Genomic DNA, 24,163 nt, shown 5'->3' with positions numbered 1-24,163 from the left:
GAAAATGGTTATTAATTAATTAATAAGGGGTAAAATGGTGAAAAAGCCGAAAACTGGTCCAATATCATTTTACATTTTTTTTTTACACATTTTTTATGAAAAAAGGAGAGAAATTATTATTTTTTTCTCCCTTCTTTTTTTTCATTTGTTTTCGGAAAGTATATAAGTAGTTTTATTAAAAATAATTTAATAAAATAAAATTATAAAAACAAATGAATAAATATTATGTTAATTATGTCAAATTTCAGTACAAAAGTAATTATCAGCACTGTTGCAAAATCATGTAAACTATCAAGTAGCATGATATAACCTCACTTTCCTACACACACATTAAAGAGGTGGAGTCCACATATTTTTCTTTCTCTTTCATCATTCCACTTTCTCTCTCCCTTTTATTGTGTGGGTTGAAAACAACACTTAAATTATGTTACATAACATTAATAAAACCCAATTGGATTACTAATCATAGATTCTAGGTTGAATTGGGCATTAGGACGTGTGACGAGCATTGGGCCGTAGCTATGGCCCATTAGTCAGCTGTTACATGTTTCTGTGTACTAAATGGACCCTTAAAAAAAAAAAGTCAAAGTGGAGTGTCAGTTGAATTATTAAACAAAGCAAGGAGAAAAGACACACCAAAATGGTATCTGTCGTCTATGTCTCGTGATTCTCATAAGATCAAGAACGTGAACATTTCAAGTTTGTTTGGTCGCACAGTACAAAGTACATCATAGTGAAGTAAGTGATCATCATCATTTGTTTTGATCAGAGAGGTTCTGCCGCCACATGTGCCTCCAATCATGAAGTGCAAGATTATTTGGCGCCTTCTCTGGCTCTCTAATTTTGGGATTGGAGGTTAGTTTTGTATTATTAATATATTCTTGGACTGCTGAATAATGGGTTGTTGTTACTGTACTTCATCTCCTTGTTGCTCCTTTGCCTTAGATGTGTTCCATATATTGACTAACACAACTTTCTTAGCTTTTGATTTAAAAAAGATGCCCACATGGCGCATGCACATACATTCATTCACCTTTTTCAAGTTCTATGTATGATTAAGCTAGCTTCATACGAAAATATAGAATGATAATTCGAAAGAATCCATTTAGACAACATTCAAATTTTCAAAACATATCTTTGATTAAGGTATTAGATTAATTGGCTAAGTTGATGCTATCCTTTGTCTTTCTTTGAAAGGTTTACTATAGAGAGCAATTCGAGTGCATTGTTCGAATAGAAATGACCCCATTCAAGATACACTACATTTTATGTAGTGAAATATTTCTTATATATTTTTTGTGTATTCATAATTTTATCCTTAGTTGTTGTCATGGATGGTTGTGCTACAAAACGCTACCGATTGTCTTTATTAATTATCACTATATTAAGGTCTGAGGGTAATATATATGGAGTGTTTTTGTGACATTGATCATATGACATTCAGAAAGGAGCTTCTTGAATCCAAATTTGATGAGGTTGAAATTATAGAGTGCAAACCTTTGTTTGGGTATTTGGGGCATTGGAGGGAGGATAAGGGAAAAAATTGGCGCATCTCAAAGGTTGTTATTGCTGATGGGTATTGGTTTGGAGACTTTTAGTCTCTTTTCTTGGTAAATGATTGCTGTATTATGTAACTGCATGTTGTGATGGAGAATTGGCATTATTTGGACTTATATAAGACGATTTTTCTGCAACTCGCGTATAACTATGTCATGTTCGAAAAGAAACTTAAAATAAGAATAACTCGGTGGTTTAAGGGTTCAAAGATGTTTGTATTTAAGTGTATGAGTCCAAGAATGACAGTTGCATGATGTTGCATCATAAGTAAAAGCATTTATGAGTTTGTTTGTATATGACTTGCATTTGGCTTTGATTTAGAGGGAACATCTGGAATATACTGATCAGTATTTGCATTTGTTGCTCCGTGATTTGTATTTCATGACTTGCAGCTTTTCTATTTGCAAATGCAAAACGGAAAGATTCAATGGAAGTTCACGGAAGAACTGCACAAAAGAGCAAAGCTATCGTTGAAATCCTGAAGTCATCACAAGTTCAATGGACTTAAATTATGACGATTTCTTTGTCCCTGTCACAAGTGGAAATGCGGGTGTAACACCCCGTGAGCGGTGTATTAACATACGTATGGTAATAAACGAGCGAGCGTTGTTTCATTATCTTATCCTGCAAATGAAGTGCCTTTAAATCTCTCCAAGAAGGAATTTCTAGATTCATTATGCCAAAGACTTCTTGTTGCCCACTGTGATTTCCAGTCACATTGTGTGACTTTTTTTTTTTTAATTCAATTACGTTATGTGGATTTACGTCTGCTGATTATTTTGCTTTTGTTACTAATGTTGATGCTGATGTGAAATGTGTACATTAATTTTTTGGTGGAAAGACGTTCTCCGATGACACAATTTGAATACCTGAAGCACCTAATCATTCCGTTTAATCATTATAATCACAGGTAGAATGTAAAAGTCCCGAAGTTATTTTGGCACAAAATAACGTCGATCAATCCCAACAAGTCACAAAGGTCATGATTTACTTTTTGGGTTGATCACAAGACTCCTGACTACTTGAGCAACTCAAAATAATGGTTAATGGAATACTGAATACTAAATATATAAATAAGTATCTTGGAGAGGATACTTGCTACCTTATTTCAGCAACACAATCTCCTAACAAGGATGCAGAAGACAAATTGATCTTGGTGAATAACCACACACGTTTCTCTAGTTAAAGTGGCATATTGTAATCTCATGTAGTTTCGTGATGATGTCTCCCCTTTTAATTAGAAGAAACTTTGGAGTTGGGCCTGAACGTATAAACATATTCATGTGGAAAACTTTGCTTCAACATCTTCCTACTAATTCCATTATCAACAAATGGGGTTCTTCAAATGCATAGTGTTCCTCTTGTCCAAATATGGTTGAAGATGTTATACATGTATTACGTGATTGCACTCATGCAAGGAATTTATGGGCTCATCATCGGTTGCAATATTTCCCTCGACCTCATTTGTTTGATTCAGAAACAGTCAATTGGTTGCGTGATAATTTGGAAGGCTGTATGCAGATGCAATCTATTTATGACTGGCGTGATATATTTTTTACATCTTGCTGGTTCTTATGGTATTGGAAGAATAAATCTGTTCGTGAAAGTAACTTCAAGCATCCCGAAAATGCTTATGTTATTATATCCAGATGTATTGATGGTATTCTTGCTTCACGAGATTGATGATAAAAGGACCTTTATTTGTACACCTAGCATATTGTCATCAGAATTATTCATGGACAACTCCTGTAAATTGATGATAAAAGTTGAATTCGATGGAGCTTCAATTAGAGCATTAAACCGTGTAGCAAGTGTTGGATTTTTAAGAGATGAATTTGGTCAATGGATTGAAGGATCCTCATATCCCTACCATACTGTAACCCACTTGAGGCTGAACTTATGGGATTAATCCTCATAGCCTGGAATTTAGAAATTCGTCATGAGATTCCACTACTGCACTTCTGTCTTTGCTCAGAATCAGCAAGACCAAAGAGAAAGCTATATCTCGATCAGTATTAAAACATGACTACAAAAAGATTGGACAATTGGACAATAATATATATATATATATATATATGGAAAAATATTTTTTCATATCACTTCGATTTGTGTTCAAAATTTTTCTTTTATTTTCCATTTTTTAATAAATGTGAAGCCCATCACTAGTTGAGTCACAACATGAAAATTCAATTTTCATGCAATATGAGAAAATCAAATCCTTATATATATATATATATATATATATATATATATATATATATGGGTAGAATTCTTTGATACCAGTTACAAATTTTGAAATTTGACACCGAATCCTATCCGTTGATTTTCGCCAATCAACGGTTATCATTGATTGAGAATTAATATTAATTAATAAGTTTGATTCTAATAAATAATAAATGTTGATTAACGAAAATCAATGGTCAAAATTTGATGTCAAATTTCAAAATTTGTAACTGGTATCAAAGAATTCTATCTATATATATATATATATTATATATATATATATATATATATGAGGCAGGATCCTTTGACACTAGTGTCAAATTTCAAATTTGATACCTTATCTTAGAGTCGTTAGATAAAAAAAGATAAACGACTCTGATTTGTAAATATGTAACATCATTGATCTTTTTTGATCTAACGGCTCTAAGATAAGGTGTCAAAGTATCCAACCTTATATATATATATATATATATATATATATAGGCAAAATAATTTCTGCAGCTGCTGTACCTACAACAAGCAAGGATACACGTCCGAATCCTAGGATACGACAACGGATCCTGAGTTTTTTTTTTTTAAAGTCGTGGGGCCCACTTTTCTGTGTCAGCTGTAGATAACACTATCTACGGCTGCTGCAGAAATATTAAGCCCATATATATATATATATATATATATATATATATATATATATATATATATATCAGTTCTGGATCTTATATCTCTACAAAAGAGTTTGAATATCGAATAACCTAAGTACAAGTGCAAAACACCTTGGCGATGAATGTGAAATAAAACTTCCAAGTTTATAACTAAGAAGTGAATAAGAATATGTATATTTACTATTAATTTAATTTAAAAATGTATTAAGATCTTAACCTACTAAAATTTAAAGGAAAATACACCCTTAGTCACTCAATTTAGAAACAGAAAATCTTTGTCATGTATTTATAGAGACTAGAAAAAGTACACCTTCAGAAAATAATGGACCCGAGAACTTCTTACCAAAACTCAAATGAAACGGAGATTATAGACAAGCAAAAATGGGTAGTACCTCTAAACAGGGATTTTTTCAATGTAATTAAGCCCAGCAGAAAGCAAAAACACAATATATATCAAAATGTATGTCCAACTTTGACGTATAACGAACTTACATAACATGCTTTTATTCTAAACAATTTCTTTCTTTTGCTTTGGTATAAATGTTAATTTTTTATTTACCAAATGCTTTTTTATAAAGCTATTCTACAAGGTCAAGAATAACTAATCAACTTAACGTAATTCGTCAGACGACTACATCGACAATAACAATAATAATAGCCATAACTTAAAAGAGGTTGTTGCAATGAGGTCACTATCTTTTGCTTCCACTGATAGCAATTATGCAGCATACAACACTACAAGAGGTAACTAAACTACCATACAATTTGTAAGAGTTAGCCAAGATAAAGTAGCTTGCTTTAAAACTGAAATAGTGCTATGATGTTTTAATGAGTAGAACACATTTGGGGTAATTCTCGAACGAAGCAATAAACTTATGGCTGAAAAATATATCGCAAATTTACCCTACCATTACCACACTTTCTTGCCCCTCTGAATTTTAGAATCATGAACGGCGTTGTCCCTATGAATTGACAGGTTTTCCATTTAATTTAGGGAAAGGGTCTTGCTTGCTCAATACAACCACTTTGCTTTTGTGGGCAAAGTAACCTTTCACGAGGTTCTTATATATCAGAATGGCCATTATACACTCTACCTGCAAAACCGTCAAATATCAATTCAAAAAACACATCGTAAACCGCAATATCCTACTTATTTATTTTTGAAAGATAAAAACAAATCGGAAGTAGGAAAGAACGAGGAGGAAGTTAAAGAAATTACCTCATCCACATCCATGTCAATTTCAAGCCATTTCAATGCCTTAACAATAACCTCCAACTTCACCTGGTGAGCCTTGCTTGGGTCCTTCTGCTTTTGAATGATGTAACTGCCAAGTTACAACCAAGCAATAGTAAGAAATTAGTGACTTGAGTAAATAGACAAGTCTTTCATCAACCTACATTGTAATGGGATGGTGCAGGGTGATATTGGATACTTACATCTTCTTTACTAATCTCTGGTACACTTGAAGTTCTAACTTCTCTAGGACAAGATATACACCTGACCTCAAGAACCTACAAAAAGATCCGAATTCAATTATGCTCTCTAGAACAAATTTTGGAACAACATCAATTCCTCATCATGAAAAAATAATGGGTAATTCTACCGGTCCTCATGATCTTGGAGAGCACACCGAAGAAGTCGAAGATCACCCCTTCTTAGAGCCTGTACAATATTACTGTACTGTCCAAAAGTAAAAAAGATTATTTATATTGACACTTACAAGGCACATCAAGTCGTAAAAAATACTGTAAATGTCAACTACCAAATGCAATCTAGCTGATGCATGTATACTTTGGGAAATTATCCTGCAGTATAAACAGGAACTGCATATTCCATCCCAGGGCTTAATATGAAAGATGTATTCTTTAAAAATTTCCCTTTGCATAACCAAATTTCATAGCAAAATAGCAACCCAAAAAATAGGGGCCATGATATTCTAAAAGGTGATACTAATTGGGTCGTAGCAACATAAACATGATAAACATTAATGACTGCATTTTGAAGAGAAATTATTCTGTTATGAAGTGTGGTTATTCAAAGATATTTTTTTTTTATATATCTATTTTGTTCTGTTGTCTGAACTAGCTTAGTAGTCAGCATGGTCATTAAGTAAACTAGGTTACTGCTTACAAGGAAACATCACTGAGTTGGTCCTAAAACCTCTAAATGGTTTGCAATTAACAAAAATAAGATAAGAAACCTTCATGTTAATCAAGAGAGAGAGAGAGAGAGAGAGAGGAAAAGTGCAAATATGAATAAAGCACCTAACATACCTCAAGTAGCTTGTACTTCTCCAAGAGCCAATGTTTAGGTAATATGCCTATTGAAAGCTTCACTGGAATTAGATGTTTAAGAATCAACCTATGTCAAACAAAAAAACAAGTCATGCATCGTTAGACTAATATACAAGGGAAGTTATATATGGATTTATTTTCTCGCTCTACTTTAACATTAAGATGAACAATTGTAAAGTCCCTCACTTTTCACATGATCCCTCTTCTCCTTACCAAGGTAGGAAGCTCCGACTTGAATTTTGCGGTTTATAAAGGGGTTGAAGCCCATTAACAGGGCAAACATCTCACGCATATATCCCATTCAAAGGCTTAATCTCTACCAGTCTAGATGTTGTTTCAGACCGATCTGGTACCGGAGCTTGTTCATAAATAAGGAGCTTAACATATAGAATAACATGTACTGATCAACAAAATGTTTTACTTGCTGATCAACATGATATTATTATATCTCTTATGTATAGCCTCATGCAAGAGCCCTTTGATCTTAAAGTAAGGATAGTACACAGCCCCACCTACCTTGTGCGGAAATTTAACTTTCTATTAGAAGAATAGGGACAAAGTGGATTGCACTCTAAACCACTTGGTTATAGAGGCTTTGATACCATGTCATAAACCAATTCTCCCATAAGCTTAAATTGTTAGATAGATGCACATGAATGGTTTTTATATTACATCTCTAACATTACATAACCCTGCTACCAAATTTTTTTAGTCAAAGTTATTCAACCTCTACTAGGTACATTTTTCTTACTGATAATTTTTTCTTTTTTGGCTTAGAACAAATAAGAGTATTTAACTGAGATAAAATATATGCAAAAGTTTGTATTCATAAAAATTTCAAGGAGAATGCACCAAGCAATCACACTCTAAAACCAAGTCTTAACCTGTCCATAAAAAAATCCATATTTACTGCGTATGTATAGTTGCAATCAAATTATATACAACCTACTAAAAACTCATATCATGCAAACGCAATGTTCAAAGTTGGCACACCTGAACCAAACCTTATATTGGCTTCACTCTGTGGGTTGCAATGCTTCAAGGCATATGATAATTTATAATCAGCCTGTCAAGATACAAATTTAAACTACATAAATTATTTTATAAAATTTAAGAGGTATATTTTCAATGTTCTTTGACGTTGCACAACTATATAAGTATAATTCAGGTGAAATTGGAGATGAAACACCCATGAGACAATAATAATGGCAACAACGACAACAACAAGAGTACTGACAAGCATACCACTTTGTAGTGCTTAGCTCTTGATGGAACCCAAAATTCACACTGTTTATTGCTGTCAATCAATGGAGGCAGAGCCTCTTACAAACACCAATAGACACTAAAATAGCAACATAACACAAAGATTAATCAGACACTAAAAGACCCTTTCCAAGCTCACCCTTAGAACCAACACACCTGGGCTCTAAGAGATCCTCAATTCCCCAATATTCAATCAATAAATGCATACCCCACTCCACAACTTTCCCCCTCCTTTTATTCTATCCGCTAAGGGAGCGTTTGGTAGAGGAGAATTTTTTTTTTTACCAGGGAAATACAATTACTAGGAATATGGTGGAAAAGTGAGTTTGATAGAAAAGTTAAAAAAAGTTATTTGATAGGTCGAAATATTACCGGACAAATTGGGTTAAATTTCCTGAGTCTATGTTTGGTTGAAGGTAAAATATTGATGGGAAAATGGGATGAAATTACCAAACTAACCTTGACTAAATACAAAGAAGATTCTCTCCCTTCAGCTTTCTTTTGGCACGTTTTTTGAGAAAGGATATTTGTGTCCGTTGCTTTTTTTTCCTACTTTTTGGTTTGATGGGATAACGAGAATACCACCCTGTAGGTGGTATTTTGAAATGGAAATTTTTTTCAATTTTACACAAACTGAGATTGCTATGCAAATCCGAATGATGAGCAAATTTTTTAAAACTTCCTACCAAACATGGTCAACTAGGAAACTCATCTCAACTTTCCTAGGCACCCAAAAATAACTCTCCTACCAAACACCCCCTAAGAATATTCTAGAAGAATCCCCCTAACTAACTAACTAACTCACTCACTTTTGGGCCCATCAATACTCCCACTCCAAAACTCACCTTGTCCTCAAGGTGAGGAAAAAGGATATGTGATGTGAGAGAATTTCTACCTAGGTCCCATTACTTGAAGTTAGCCTCAATCTCTCCAAAGATGGCTAACCATTCATTCCCCAAGATAGAATCATCTCCCTTTAAGTGTTTGGTTTCCAATTCTGGCAGCCGCCGTAGCAATCCTTTACATACTCCTTGATTCTTCATTTTATGATTGTCGCCCTCCTCCACTGTATAAGCCTGGGTTTGCTCCACTGCTTAGAAAAATGCCCTAGAGTCAACTAAGATGGCGACCCATATCCCCTGAATCTTGCCCCACCCCTTTAGGGACCTACTGGATGTAATCCATGCCATGCTATGCATACTCAAATGAGAGCTCCATGATATATGTAATAGTTGACAAATGATCCCCCTTTCTGTATAAACCTTGCAACTGAAAATGCCATGTCCATTATAGGTCTATGAGGAACTGGACCTCCAAACTCTAGTAAACCACCTAGTCCACATTTTTGGTTTGTAAGCCTTATTTGGAGAGAAATAATCACAATACAAGTCGTTACAAGTGTTAATAACAAGATCAAGAGCATCATCTTGTTTGCACATGACCCATGGAACCCCAGTACCAAGTCCTACAGCCATATATGCTGCCCACCGAGTGTAAGACTTACCAGGAGCACTAATTTCATACTCCATAGGTCCATATTCATTTTCAATCTTGTCCTCAATCATGTGCTTTATAATCAAGGACTCTAGCGCCACCTCTTCGTCCACCACCACCTCTGCCATCTCAGCAATCTGTACCACGCGCCGCGTTTGTCTTCATTACTACCGCCTCCCACTGAACCACCATGCATGGATCCTTGCCTCTCTCCATTCTCAATTATGGCTTGACCTAGGGTGGGGTTTAATTCACTGGGTCTCGTCTGCGGCCCAATGTGTCTATTAAACCCATCTTGGTTTGGTCCACGAGTATAAGTGCTTTGAGCACTTCGCGTTCCAGAGCCCACACCCCCAACTCCCTCGCCACTTGTATTTCCAGTCCGAGTTGTCAAAGCGAGCCTAGTATGTGAGCCCAACGCTGACCCGTTTGATAGTAACCCTTTTCGTCCACCTACTGTTGCTGCTTCTTTCTCTTTGTTTCTTTCTTCTGCTTCTTTTTCATCTTCTTTCTCTTTTTCTTCTATTTTTCTGCTCCTTCTGCATCTTCTTCCTCCATGTCTCGTTTGACTTCTTCTTCTTTCTCTTCTTTGTTTCCTTCGCTTCCTTCTTTTTCTACTTCTTCTGTTTCTTTGATCCTCGATGCTTAGGTCGTTGTATGACTCAAATCAATGAATGTGTGAAGATAGATATGTGACCAGATTTCCTTTCTCAAAGCCTTGAGCTCTACTCTCCTCTTTCTCTCCTCTTCTCGTGGGTTAGATCCATTTCTATCTACACGGTTTAGGAACTCTAAAACGATTATCGAAGCTGATGAATTGCATCCTCAACTCCACTCATCCTCTCTTCCAATAGCTGAGTGCGCCTCTCCACTTTCTTCATTTTGTTTTCCATTTTCTTTTTCTTTTTTTGTAAGGACCAAAAGCACCTCCGGGGTCAAAGACGCTCTAATATCAAATTGATGGAACCCAAAATTCACACTATTTATTGCTGTCAATCAATGGAGGCAGAGCCTCTTACAAACACCAAAGGACACTAAAATAGCAACGTAACACAAAGATTAGTCAAACACTAAAAAACCCTTCCCAAGCTCATCCTTACAATCGACACACCTAGGCTCTTAAGAGATTCTCAATTCCCCAATATTCACTCAATACATGCATATCCCACTCCACACCTTTCCCCCTCCTTTTATCCTATCCTCTAAGAATATTCTAGAAGATTCCCCCTAACTAACTCACTCACTCACTTTCAGGCCCATCAGCTCTTGAACTCTTTTACTTAATTATTCAAAGAGTTAACGATTTGAAAATAGTGAGAAATGAGGATTTGGTTACTTTACTACTATGTCCTTTCTTTTTATTTGATTTTGAATGTATATTGACATTTTGGGAATTACCAAAATGTGACCAAACTGGGTAATCACCTATATAATTATTATTTTAATAAAAAAGCAATATGATCATTGATTTTAGCTTGCAACCATATAGGAATACAGTTTTCGGTCGAAGGCAACACCAACCACAAAGAATAAAAACCAAAAGGTACCATTGCAGAAAATTACAAAGCCAGCATGCATAGCACTTGCAGAAGGTGTGTCAGAGCCTAGAACACAAGTGGAATGGGTTCGGCCCGACAGGCCGGCCCGCCAAACGGGGCGGGGCATTTTGAGTTTTTCAACTCACCAGTCCACCAAACCCTTTTTTTTTTTTTTTACACCTTACAAAATCCATCTCTCTGTTTCTTGGCTTGTCTTTGTTCCACTTTTCTTTCTCCTATTAAAATATCCATTCAATTCAATAATCACGGAATAATCTGAATTTCGAATACAACTAGACCCTGTAAGAGAAAAACAAAAGCTGTAACCATTTTCCTTTGAACACATTAATTTAACCAAAACCCCATTTGATTATTTTTGTTGGAAAAACGAAACGCTAACAAATCTTTGTGCTTTCACCTCCTGACACTGTTTCTTTGTCTCCACTTCTTCGCAGACCAGAATGGGAAAGCACACTATCAACTACTCAAACTGCACCTTTCATCCCTTCAACATCTAAGTTTGGTTTCTTTCTCTCTTATGGTCTTACCTTTTGGTTTTTTGCTTTGAATTTAAATGAAATGGCGGAGAAGAAAAGACCCCCAAATAACAGGGGGTACTATGTGAGAATGAAGCTCCTGAACAAACATGGAAGGCTTCAACAAGATAAGAGCTATTTCTATAGATATTACAAATGGGTCTTCACCTCTTACCTCATCAGCAACAATCACCACCACGCCACAACCCACGTCTCAACAATTAACTACCCGCTTTTTCTTTTTCATTTTACTTTTTTATTATAATTAAATAATAAAAAAGGGAAGAAAATGAAAGAAAGAAAAAAAAACTTTTAAAAAAAATATATATAGGCGGGTTGGCGGGGCGGGCTGCCCACTTTGCCACCTCTAAACACAAGCATGTCATAGATTATTTTAAAAGAGATTAATATCACTTACAGCAGGAAAATTTTCATTGAAAACTTCGAGACGACCGGTATAGTACATGTAAGTGACCTGAAACACATCATAACGATAAATAATCTAGAAAATATATGCATATATAAATTAAGGGAAAAACGTTTCTCCTATCACAGGAGATAAAGTTATCTCCTGCAGCCCCAAAACAACATCATTTTGGGGTTAAAGATTAAAATAAAGGGTATTTTGAAAAAAATTCATTCCTCTTGGAATCATGAACTTTACTAAAATACCCTTTATTTTTAATATTTAACCCCAAAACAATGTCATTTTGGGGTTATAGTAGATAACTTTATCTCTTGTGACAGGAGAAACGTTAATCCCATAAATTAATCCAATTCTAACCTTGTCTCTTTTAGGAAATTCCTCAAAATCAAATATGCGTGCAGTTTCAATGCTTCTAATTATACTGCGGCAAAGGTGAACAGTACCAAGCTGCAAGACATTCACAGAATGAAAATCAAACTCTAATTTTAATCACAGATGTAATGCTATTTCTGTCCTAGCCAACCTTCCCTGACCCTAGTGAACAAGTCATATATTTGATTAACTCCAATTGCTATAAGTTCAGACTTGTGCCATTGCAAATCAACAAATGAAATTATGAAAAGAGCACTATGGATCACCAATAAGGATACAAAAGGAAAAATAAATACCTTAAAGTAAATCTTGAATAACTGACAAGTTACATATAATGCTCCAACACGCTTAGAGCCTTTTCCCTGGAATACAAGCAAGCTATGAAAGAGTTAGTAGAGTAGCTATGATAGTAAAACTGCACACAACCATTTAATGCAGCATAGATAGAAGTATATGTTGCCCAAATCCAATAAAAACACAAGGCGTGGACATCTTTCCTTAGAAAGGATTGATATGATTAAAAATTTGGCTTTCTTCCAAAGTAAGTAGAAGACTATGTAGACACAGAATTAATTCTTTTCTGAGAGTATCACACGAACAAATAGGTTAAAAAATGGCCAAATTATAGACAACAAACAGAGCTAATCATAACAAATATTTTTATGTTTATTTTCATCCTTTACTTCTAACTCTCATGTGTTTATTGAGTTCTAATCCCATGACCTCTTTCACCATCTAGTTCTAAAGGGGAAGAAAGTGCATTAGGACGCAATGACAAGCTTATTAACTTTTTGCGGAAAACATTTAAATATTTCCAAAAAGAAACTTACAAAACAGCTTATTTTGATATCTAAGATGAAGGAAGATATGTACACAGTAGCATTATTGGTGAGCTTTTCAACAAGAAAAAAAAAATTAAAATTAAAAAAAAGAGAGAGAGAGAGAAAGTATTAAATCTAGGTAGGTAGTCATCCTTTGCAAGTGTTTAACAGTGTGGATAACGCAGTATACGAATTAACAGAACACAATTACTTTGGATTTCAAAAGATGAGTTTGATTGAAAGAAGAAGAGTGCTATGGAAATATCTACATACCGCAAGGGCGCCAAAAACTTTCATAAGGAAAGAACCGGCGCCTTTCAACTTCTCGGGAGATTTCCCATTTGAAGCCAACTCTTTATCGGCCTAAAAGCGAAAAGAACAACACAAAAATCTGAACTTGAATAAAACAAGATATCACAAACCAACTAAATTTCCAGAAATTAAAAAAATAAAATAAAATAAATTCAATTAATTCAGCATCTTACATACCTTCTCAGCAAGAACCCTAATATCGTAAACGATGACGTACAAAGCTTCCAGAGCCCATGCGGAATCCCAATTGCGAAACTCCTGGATAAACGCACTGAACTCCCACCGTTTCAGCACACGAGAAATTCAATTCAATTAAAATAATAATAAAATAGTAGAGAAAATTACTTGGCAGTTTTTTCAAAAGCGTGATAGGCTTCAAGCAAGTTGTTTTGTCTGTAGTATTGGAGGGATCGGAAAAGAGGAAGAAGGATGTCTGAGAACTGAGAGTAGTTATCGGAGTGGTTGATGAGTCTATTGGCGTCCTGGAAGAGGTTGAGTGCGTCGGCGAGAGAAAGAAGGAAGTGCGAATTGGAGGAGATAGCGAAGAGAGACTTGAAGGAAGCACCGTCTTGGGAAGAAACAGCGTCGGAAAACCGATTCAGAAAGTCGATGATCCTTCTATGGGCTTCCCCCATGCTCATGTATGCCATTGCTAATTGCTTCCTTCTTCCTCTTCCCTCTCAGATCACTTACAACAACAAAGTGCTATGTTTCCTTAGTGCTCTCGAAACCCCTGTCAGCAGCGGTGTAAATGCGCCAAGCTGCCTAACCCGCCTACATTAAGTATGGTTTACTGCGGTCTTTTATAAAAGTAGAGTATACTTAGAGCCTGTTTGGATCTTCTTATTTTTAAGCTAGAAGCTACTTATAAGCTAAAGCTAAAAAAAGAGCTTCAAAAAAGAAGCTAAAAGCTGTTTGAAAATTACATAAAAAATTTAGCTTAAAAATTACTTAAAAGCACATATTTCAAGAAAATTATCTCTCTCTCTCTATCTTTATCACTCTTCATTTAAAAAAAAGCACACAATTCAAGAAAAACAGATAAGAGCTAAAAAAAAGCTCCTCCTTGGAGCTTTTAATTTTCAGCTTTTTCTTCATTATAAAAAAAAGAGTTTTTCGTTATAAGAGCTTTTTCCAAAACCTGTTTGACCTTGCTTATGCTTATAAGTAGCTCCTAGCTTAAAAATAAGAGGATCCAAATAGGCACTTAGCTTTTTAAGAAAGAAATTTTAACAAATAGGCTCAATTTTGTCAAGTTTAGCTTAAAGTAGGCTGGCCTATTTAATTTATTAAAAATAAAATAATATTTATTTTATTTGACATGACAAAGTATCAATATCAACTTTAAATTTTAGATGAATGATATTCTCTTGTAGACTTTATTTTAGCACCCAATAATTTTATTTTTCTTATTTTCCCCATTTCTTTGACTCTATTCCTCTATGATATACATTCTAAAACTGGGGTATTATGTTGACTCTTTCTTGTTTGTTATTTTTTTTCTTATGAGAAGTACTAGTGCATTCATGAATGAAACTTTCTTATTATCTTTGCTTAATCTACAGTGGTAGGCCTACAAGGCCTGAAGGCCATATCGGGCTTTCTTATTTTTAAAAATAAGTCGAGTTTGCCCTATAAATAAAGACTTTGATAGGCCAGTAGGTCTGATAAGCTAAATTTTTTTTTTACGTGGGCTTGGGCCAAGAAGACCAAAGCCCAGCCCAACCCAGCTTATTTATACCCCTACGCATCAGTGTCACTAATTTGACTTAATTATACTCCTTTTTTATAACTTAATTGTTATTCATTTCAGTGTTATCATTATAAATATTTTAAAAAAAAAAAATAGGAATTATTATTTATTTTTACGAAAATTATATGTTAACATTTTTTCATAATTTTTAACTATTTATATTCTTCAAAAAAAATTTATTTTTTGTTCTGAAATTTTATTTTTTTAAATCATTAATTACTTTTATACTTTTTTACAAATTTATTTTTCTTCAATCTTAGTTATTTATATTATTAAAATATTTAATTTAATTTTTTTATTTTATATTAAAAGTTAATTTTATTTTCCAAAATCTTGAAATTTATGCTCTCAAAATAATTCCTTTCAATTTTTTAACATTAATATTTGTTGCCCCCAAATCTCAGTCACTATACTTCTATATTATCCATAAGTAATTTAATCTTTTAGTTTATCCTCACGAATAGTCATTGTTAACTTATATTGGGTACGAGTACGTAGAAATAAATAGACGAAAATTATCTTTCATTTTGTTCCAAAGATTAATAAGGGAACTACATAGTACTAAAAAAAATATAGGAAATTTTTAATTTTTAGCCCTTGTAGTTTAACAGTTTATCAGTTACCCTTTTGTGGTTTCAATTTTTATTTTTATTTTGGTAATCGGTTTCAAATTTATTATTCATACACATTGTAATTAAATAAATTTATCATTTAATTCTTGTGATTTCAAATGTTGACTTACATCCATTATAGTAAAAAAAAAATATCACTTAGACTCTGATGGTCTTATAAATATAATATTTTGTCTAACTTTTATTTTATATAAATTTGATATTATCGAATAAAATTTTAATAAAATTAATTATTAATGATTAAACTTAAAAAATATTTAAAGTTATTTATTTTGAAATTATTTTAAAAATCATCTTAATTTTTTTTTTTTACATTAATGATTAAACTTAAAAAATATTTAAAGTTATTTATTTTGAAACTATTTCAAAAATCATCTTAAATATTTTAGTTATGTAAAAAAATATTTAAAATTGAGAATATTATTCAAGATAAATTAAATACGTATTAGTTAAATAAATTATTTATCCACACCAAAAAAAAATTATTTATTTTATTATTAAAAATTATTTATTTTGATTTTTTAAAATATTATAATAATATAAAATAATATAATATTTGATTTAAATTTAAGTTTACAATAGAAATATAATACCACAAGATTTAAATGTGTATCATCTAATGAATTTAATTCAAATAAAATATTAATTTTTATCATGAATCAAATGTCTATACGATACATTTAAATATATATATATTTGTGTGCGCGCACGTGCATGAGCTTCCTTATGTATATATGTAAAGATCACAAGAGATCTAAGAGATACATTTTTATAACCACAATGGATATACGTGATACTTTAATTTTGTAATTGGTCTAAGTGATAAACCATATAATCACAAAATGAAGTTATTCAAAATAAAATAAGGGAACAACACGGAATGAATTTTATTATCCTTGTTTGAAATACTGTTATAAAAGAATGAAAAAGAACAATCATAATTTTCAACTCGATAATTTATCCTTTAAATTAAATTATAATTCATCATATTGAGAGTGATTAAATTAAATTCAAATTTTAATTAGTTAAGCATATTATTTTTTTATAATTTTAAATCTCTTTTATAGTACTATTTATATTTAAAACTAATAAAGAAGAAAGGCATATACATAATTGATTTTTATTAAAAAAAAATTGATATATTTAATGATAAATAATAATGTATAGAATATTTATTGATTAATCAACAGAAAATACAGAAAACATAGAAAAACATATTGTTTAAGGGGCTTCTTGCAACAATTGTAGCCGTATGTTAAAAGCACAAGAAAGCATGTCTGGAAGTGAATCAAATCCCACTTTTAAATTTTGTATCAAATGATTGAGAAATTATTCTTATTGTTATTGTTACCTGCCTAGCTGGGGTCTCATACCCCTGATATAGGGTAGAACTTAACAAGAAACACAACTTCCTTTTAGAGTTCTCAGAATTTCAGTAAAGGGTGACAAAGGAAATCAATAAATTTTAGCTGGGTTCGCAATGCGTGCAAGTTGCAACTATTCTAAGCTGTTGTCAAATTATGGATTTCTGGTTAGTCCAAAAGAAAAACCGAGCTACCGGCAACAAAAGCATATCAGATATGATTGCATTTATGTGACACAAATTGTTCATTGATTGGACAAAATCTTTCCAATGGTTTCATTAGCATTGTAATATGACATTTTAATTCATGCAAGGTGAAAAATAACTTTCGTGCCAAACACACAAATAGGGTAAAAAGAAAATGTGAAAAAAAGAAAGACAAAATAAAGCCAGAAAAGATGAATATGAAATGAAATACCGTGGGCCCAAACACCTCTCTATAGCGGTGGTACCTAATTTAGAATTAACAGAGAGATGCTTCTTTCACTGATCCGTGAACTGAGGGACAAGGAGAAAGATTCCTTGTATTATATAATAATACCAAAACAGCAATAATTGCGGTGCAGAGAAAACTCAGACTCGAACTAATTATGTTATTTACAAACTATAAAGAAATAAAGATTCATTCTCCTTAAACTATATTGCATGTACAAGACATTCACAATCCTATACAATCAGCCACTGCAAGAAGTGTAGATCAAATTATGGACTATGGTACTTAGTCCAAAAGAAAAGCCTCGAAATGGATCTACGTTTGGAAAGTTTCGCGGTGGTGCATCGCGATGCTTCCGTTTGCTCTGGCTTCGGGCTTATGCTTAACATGTCCCACATCACTTCCACATCTCTGTACCCGCACATTTGTACATCATCTCGAAGTTTCAGTAGACCGGCACAAGCTCCGCCAGAATCTCCGCCGTATTCACCCACACTTCCGCCTCGTCCTCCGGGAACCCCTGCTGCTACATATAATAAAATGAATAAAATGAATTAAAATAAATGAATGGATGTTTGAAAATGAAACAATTAAATAAGAATAATAGAAGGGAATAGAGGACCCACCAGTTTTTCTAAGCTTGATTCGGGTGGAGAGTGCAGTCCAAGTTCTTCTAATTTTATGCCACCAATCCATCTGTGAAGTGATCTGGCGCAAACACAGACAAGGTATATAATGATATCAAATCATGGTATAATAATAAGATATAAGGTTGATGATGATGAAGCATTTAACGAAAGAGAAAGGCACCGAAACCTATAACACGTTGGTTGATGGGAGGTGCCAAGCGTCTTATGCTGGCACATTCCACGAGGTCCCCCACCCTTCGTTTTGCTGCCAATAATTCAAATACAGTATGAGGTTTTGAATCCTCTTCCTCTTCCTCTTCCACTTCTTCCCTTTTCCTCAAATATTGGTTCGGCTTCGGCTCCCATTGTCACATTCTGTGAATCTCGTTTTATGGTCCACCTTTAATGCCTACTCAGATGACATGCACCTATTCATTCTCACCACTCACCACCCTCTTCGTTTTTATTTCTCGCTTTTAATTTTAATCATTCATTCATCTACTTCTCAATTCTCATGCCTTAATAATATTAATTGCTATTAATTAAGTTAGTCGCGTAAACATGTGCATATTAATTACGCAAGTCAAATAATTGATGTAAGGGAGAAAAAAAAAATAAAAAAATCATTTAAGGTACAAATTAATAATATTTTGAAAAATAATTACTAAATGGTAATTTGGAAATAATTAAGCTGAAGTTAAGGGTTTAAAAGCAAAATATAAAATAAAGGTATAAAAAAAAAATTATCTATATTTATCTGATACTGAGAATGCAGGACCTTTATTCATTCATACCAAATCTTTTGCAAATATGAGGACAGCCACATGTCAGTTGATACACTTGTCGGGAATGGGAACACTTGAACTTCACATAACGGCAAGACAAACATCGATGTGGCGGCGGCGGCGCCATTTGGCTGTCCGTGCAAACTGTCTAAAACCGCCGATTCCAATTTCTAAAAATATGTATGAGAGGTTTGTGCCTTCTTAATTATTTAGATACAAAATTTGTGTTGTGAATTGTGATTGTGAAGCTAACTACTATTAACCTTTTCTTTTTCTTTTTTTCTTTAGGGCCTCAAGGGGACAGACGTGGCAAACGTGTTTTAATATCGGGTGGAGATGGGTTTCTAGATTTATCTCGTTTTACTTGCTATCTATGAATCTGGTTGCTGCAGCTTCTGAGTATCCAGCTCCCTCTGCTTATGCCTGTGAGGATATTAGCAATTACTATTCCCCTGTGAAGAAGCATTTAAGATTAAGAGGTGAAGCACTAAAAGGAAAATTGAATAGCATCATTGCCCCACATCATTCCTTGTCCTACCAAGAGGTCAATTTTGATTTAAATCTTGATTTGGTTGCCTAAAGAGTTCTGTTCTGTAAGGTGTTTCAAATCTATAGATGTGAAATGCTTATCTAATTAACAGGTGTGGGATGCCCTCAAGGTTCTTGATGCTGCTGATATTGATCAACCAGAAGCTTCATCGGGAATGTATATATTGATAACCAGATACTTATCGTGGCTTTTATTGCTTTATATTTGGCATTTAGTGATGTCTTCTGTTTGTCATAATAGCTGATTTTTATATACCTTATGATTCATGATATGCAGAGTTGAAATATACTCCTTAAGAGTTGTTCCGAAACGGTTATCGGGAAAACCATCGGGGTGGAATAGTGAGTCAACTAATCAATTTGTTGGACTTACCATGATTTTAATGTTAGTTTCTCTCTAGTCTAAATTCTCTTATGGTTTCTCAGATGTTTCTCCTTGCCCTTTTTGTAGCGCGTTGATATTTTTTGTAACAAAAGGGTAAATGTATGTTTAATGAAAAAACAAACGTGTGCTTGATCAAGCCCCCTTTTTAGGTCATGCCAAAGTAGCAAGATTTGTCCTTAACTTTTTAACTAGTGTATAACTGTATATGAAACTTGTTTCAAACACTTGATCTATGACAGTTCCTGAACTTAAATGAATATCATTTTATATTGCTTAAGGTCTCCTATAGCTGTATTAAGGTTAAGTTTATGCAACCAACAACATACACACAATATATATTCAGAGAGAGAGATTCACTTAATTTACGTAAAAGTTTTGTTTTGTTACAGGGGAGCATCTATGGCCTCGTTCTTATGGGCTGACTAATGGTCCATCTTTGACTGATTTACACAACATTCGCCCCGCTGATGTAAATGGTAAGGAAAATCACTGCTCAATATTTTACTAGTCAAGGTTGCAATTTCAGTTGATGTTATTACAAGTTTCACTCAGTCAATTCATCAAGGGGAAACAAGTTCTATGGTGAATGCATGACTAGCTCGACCAAATGTTTGAGGCCAGCCAACAAAGAAGCTGCTTTGGACACTGAAACAGACAAGGAGAGGTGGGCACCACCTATGCAGGTTATCTTTTCTGTCATTCATTTTTGTTTTTGATTGTCAGTTTTAAACCCTTATAGTTGATTGCTGATCATGCTTGAAATTTGATGGTATCTGGCTTGGTAGTTGGGCCATATGTTAATTTTATTTTACCCTGCCCACCGTTCAGATTATATCATCTGAGATATTTTGGTTATTGGCGTATTGGACTGGGGTTGGAGCATTTTGCTCGACTATACTAAGCTTATGATGTTAGGACTTAATTCAAACCCTTTTAACTGATTTTCACAAGGAACTTGTACCTTGCGAACCAATATCAGCTTTTAAAAGGAGTCTCTATAGATAGTGAAATTTCAGTACTACATCTATTTGTAATTTATCACTGATGTCTCTTCACCTGAATAATTAATTTATTGTTGATTCACCCAACATATATATATATATATGTGTGTGTGTGTGTGTGTGTAAACTGACCTCAGGTTAGAGGGGACATCGCAAGGGCAATAATGTACATGGCAGTCTGTTATGGGTTTGAACAACCAGGGGGAAGTCCAGGTCTTCGCCTCTCGGATACTCCACGTGTTGGTAGGTTGGACTATTACAATTATCATTCAACTATAATATTTGGATTTTGACTTAAAATCCCAAGGGGGAATTTACATACCTCATAAAGTGTTGGTCAAATTTCCAGTGTATTTATCTTGCTTGTTATTAGATGAATAGTTTTATCACCTCATGTTATATTTAACTTTTAATAGTGATTTTATAGTCTCAAGCTCATATTTAGTCATAGATATATGAATCTTTAAAAATTGGTATCTGATACGGAGAGGTGGGTTTAGTCCGGCCCGTTAAGGTTTTGTACACCGGTCGCTATCTAAAGAAAAGATTTAGTTTTGATTATGCTGTTACTGTCTAAATGGACATGAGCTTGAAAGTAAAGTTTGCTCTGAGGTTTAGTTTTTGTACATTGCAACTCCTATTTGCTTCAGATAACTTCTGTTTTTTCATTAGGTTTTGATTTAATAGTACGAAAGTAGAAAATAACAATGGTGCTTGTGTATTATTATATCTTGTCCTTCTAAATTCTCTAGTTGATTCATATGATTTTGGTAGCTTACTTTTGTTGTAAGTTGAAATTTATGTTATGTCTTTCAAGTGGAAATTAATATGATCTCTTTACTGCAGAAAACAGGGAAATGGGGCTGCTTTCCACATTATTAAAATGGAATGAAGTTGATCCACCCTCGAGGGAAGAGAAGCTGAGAAATGAAAGAATATGCAAACTTTATCAGCATAATCGGAATCCTTTTGTTGATCATCCGGAGTATGCCAATCTTTTATGGAAGCAAGTTGTTATAAAACGTGATGCTCATAATAACAACAAGAATAATAAATCTAACAAAGAAAAAGAGTTAGGACGAGTTTCTCCACAGTAGTTTTATACTTTTACAGTTTGCTTACCTCATAATATTGTTTGCCCTTCGTTTTCACTTTTTGATTTGTATACGTGGCTTTCTTCTGAGGAATATATAATCCTGTACTTTTTTTATGGGATTAAAACCATCTTTGTTTGTAATTTTTTTTTTTGGAAATATCTTTGTTTGTAATTTAAATTTGAGTAACAGTTGACAACTAGAAGTCTAGAACATTATATCAGCTAAATCTTATAGCAATCTTCTTTGGACTAATAACAAGTAAAATCATTGCCAATTTCATAAATAAATGAAGGGTTATATATGTATCATGTTATAGGAAAAAATTCAACTTTCCTGCAAACACATATAAGAAGTGAGGTTCGCATATTTTATTTTATCGTTCTTGGTTCTACTCTCTCTCCATTTTTATTTTTTTTGCAAGAAGAGAGATAACTTATCCTGCAACATGATAAGTTCTTCTCCTATAAATGAATATACAAATGGATAAACAAGATGCTTACTAGTTTCTACTAGTTTTTCTGCCAATCTACAAATCCCTTTTAAATTTCAGAAATCATCACCACTTTGCACATCAATATTGCAATGTTAATTTTTAAATAATTAAAGTCATAGTAACACGAATCCCAAGAGTAGCTTAGTTGGCAACTGAATGCTCAAGAATTTGTTTTGATTTTCGATGATATGATATTGGTCCAATGCATTTTTTGTTTCAATCAGAAACTGACCTTAAGGACCGTACTCTAAAAATAAGGTGACAGGAGGAGGTTGTGTTAGGATATCTCCAAGTTATTTATAAAAAGAAATTATATAACACTTGAAATTTTAACTAAAATTACAAGGGGAGAGTTATACTTACCACTAAGGAAGTTTATCACCTTTACAACCAATTTAATTATTGTTAAATTAAAATTAAATTATAATGCTAATATTTTACCCTTTCATTCTTTCACCTTCACCTTATGTGACAATCCTCTTTCCATCGAGATCTTCCAATTGCACGTCTATGTTGCACCGATACCGACACTTCGACACGGGATACGACACTTCGACACGTTAATTCTAAAAAATATTAAATTTTGACACGTTAGGACACGTTTTGATATTATATAATATTTTTACTTTATGTAGTGTATATTATATTTATATTCTATAACTTAACAAAAAAATAAATCTAAACTTATAATACCCATCAATTTTGCAAAGAAACATAAAATATCCCAAATATTTATATTAAACTCTATAAAATCATAATCGTAATTTAACGAATCTAATAGTTGGAACACAAAATACAATGCAATGTAACCTTTGAATCTTTTTTGAGTCTTTGCAACGAGTATTTGAGTGTCGAAAAGTGTCAGTGAGTGTCGGACACGACACGTAGGATTTTTGAAGTGTCGGTGCTTCACAGTTGCACGTGATGAAGTTGTGAACGACATTTTGGATTACAACGGCATTTTTGTTTTTATTTTATGAGCAATATAGCATCATGAATTTCCCAGATTTTTTTGGAAGAAACATCATCATAATTTGTGTTACAGAAATGAATTGTGGTTTTCATCGTACAAGCAAAATAATAAATAGCTGAATTCCAATAAAAACTCTTTTATTTTTTTTATTTTCTTTTTCAGACTTCAACCGCAAATGCGCAAGTTCTAGCCATAAACACCGACCATGTACCACGTTTTTCCAGTTCCTGCTTGCTTGATGCTCTACAAGAAGCCTTCCATCTCTCCAAAATTTATTTCGTTTTTTGGTAAAAATGAAATCACTCCCCTAATCCCTTTCAAGTTTTGAAACCCACCTTCTGTTCACTTTCACTTTCTCAATCCAATTTTCCCTGAAAATCGACATGTGATTCCCTATCCTCAATTGGAAGACCTAGAGAGAAGGTGAATGTGAGAGAAAATGAAAGGGTAAAAAAATTAGGACAATAAAAATTGATTGATAGTCATTAAATTTAATAGTGTTTAAATTAATTATAAATAAGAATAACCCTCCTTAGATTACATTGCAGTATACAAAAAAAACTACATTGCAAA

At 33.4% G+C, this 24,163-nt stretch overlaps 2 protein-coding genes across 4 annotated transcripts; one reads left to right on the top strand and one right to left on the bottom strand.

The window, feature by feature from the left end:
* Positions 1-5,074: 5,074 nt before the first annotated feature.
* On the bottom strand, positions 5,075-14,229 carry LOC133305407 (enhanced ethylene response protein 5). Its single transcript, XM_061505625.1, has 12 exons — positions 13,843-14,229; positions 13,675-13,768; positions 13,459-13,548; positions 12,661-12,726; positions 12,350-12,439; positions 11,984-12,040; positions 7,739-7,800; positions 6,714-6,801; positions 6,044-6,120; positions 5,877-5,951; positions 5,659-5,764; positions 5,075-5,533 (listed from the first exon to the last, which is right to left on the bottom strand). The coding sequence occupies exons 1-12, from the start codon at positions 14,145-14,147 to the stop codon at positions 5,402-5,404; spliced, it is 1,242 nt and encodes a 413-aa protein (XP_061361609.1). The 5' UTR covers positions 14,148-14,229; the 3' UTR covers positions 5,075-5,401.
* Positions 14,230-19,069: 4,840 nt separating this feature from the next.
* Positions 19,070-22,354, top strand: LOC133305374 (uncharacterized). Of its 3 annotated transcripts, none has more exons than XM_061505580.1 (8): positions 19,070-19,281; positions 19,381-19,636; positions 19,734-19,798; positions 19,919-19,983; positions 20,416-20,502; positions 20,579-20,709; positions 21,165-21,270; positions 21,881-22,042. In XM_061505580.1, the coding sequence occupies exons 1-8, from the start codon at positions 19,118-19,120 to the stop codon at positions 21,907-21,909; spliced, it is 903 nt and encodes a 300-aa protein (XP_061361564.1). In that variant the 5' UTR covers positions 19,070-19,117; the 3' UTR covers positions 21,910-22,042. The 3 variants fall into 3 exon arrangements, with proteins under 3 accessions (XP_061361564.1, XP_061361565.1, XP_061361563.1); XM_061505579.1 differs by having other exon boundaries at positions 19,072-19,281; positions 21,874-22,354; XM_061505581.1 differs by lacking the exon at positions 21,881-22,042 and having other exon boundaries at positions 20,579-20,690.
* Positions 22,355-24,163: the final 1,809 nt, after the last annotated feature.

This window comes from Gastrolobium bilobum, unplaced genomic scaffold (assembly GCF_033153095.1).
Source record: "Gastrolobium bilobum isolate Gb01-03AN ecotype WA unplaced genomic scaffold, APGP_CSIRO_Gbil_v1 utg1221, whole genome shotgun sequence".
Taxonomy (NCBI): domain Eukaryota; kingdom Viridiplantae; phylum Streptophyta; class Magnoliopsida; order Fabales; family Fabaceae; genus Gastrolobium; species Gastrolobium bilobum.
Note: the sequence above shows the minus strand (reverse complement) of the source record. Positions and strands in the feature narration are given on the sequence as shown.

Bases quoted from the DNA above. Each gene is read 5' to 3' on its own strand.
- LOC133305407 (XM_061505625.1), bottom strand. From the start codon at position 14,147: ATGGCATACATGAGCATGGGGGAAGCCCATAGAAGGATCATCGACTTT. The intron at 13,549-13,674 runs GTATGTAAGATG...TTTCGCTTTTAG, and splicing joins TTAGGGTTCTTGCTGAGAAG to GCCGATAAAGAGTTGGCTTC. The intron at 12,041-12,349 runs GTTAGAATTGGA...GATGTGTTTCAG, and splicing joins AATTTCCTAAAAGAGACAAG to GTCACTTACATGTACTATAC.
- LOC133305374 (XM_061505579.1), top strand. From the start codon at position 19,118: ATGAGGACAGCCACATGTCAGTTGATACACTTGTCGGGAATGGGAACA. The intron at 19,282-19,380 runs GTTTGTGCCTTC...TTTTTTCTTTAG, and splicing joins TCTAAAAATATGTATGAGAG to GGCCTCAAGGGGACAGACGT. The intron at 21,271-21,873 runs GTAGGTTGGACT...TCTTTACTGCAG, and splicing joins CTCGGATACTCCACGTGTTG to AAAACAGGGAAATGGGGCTG.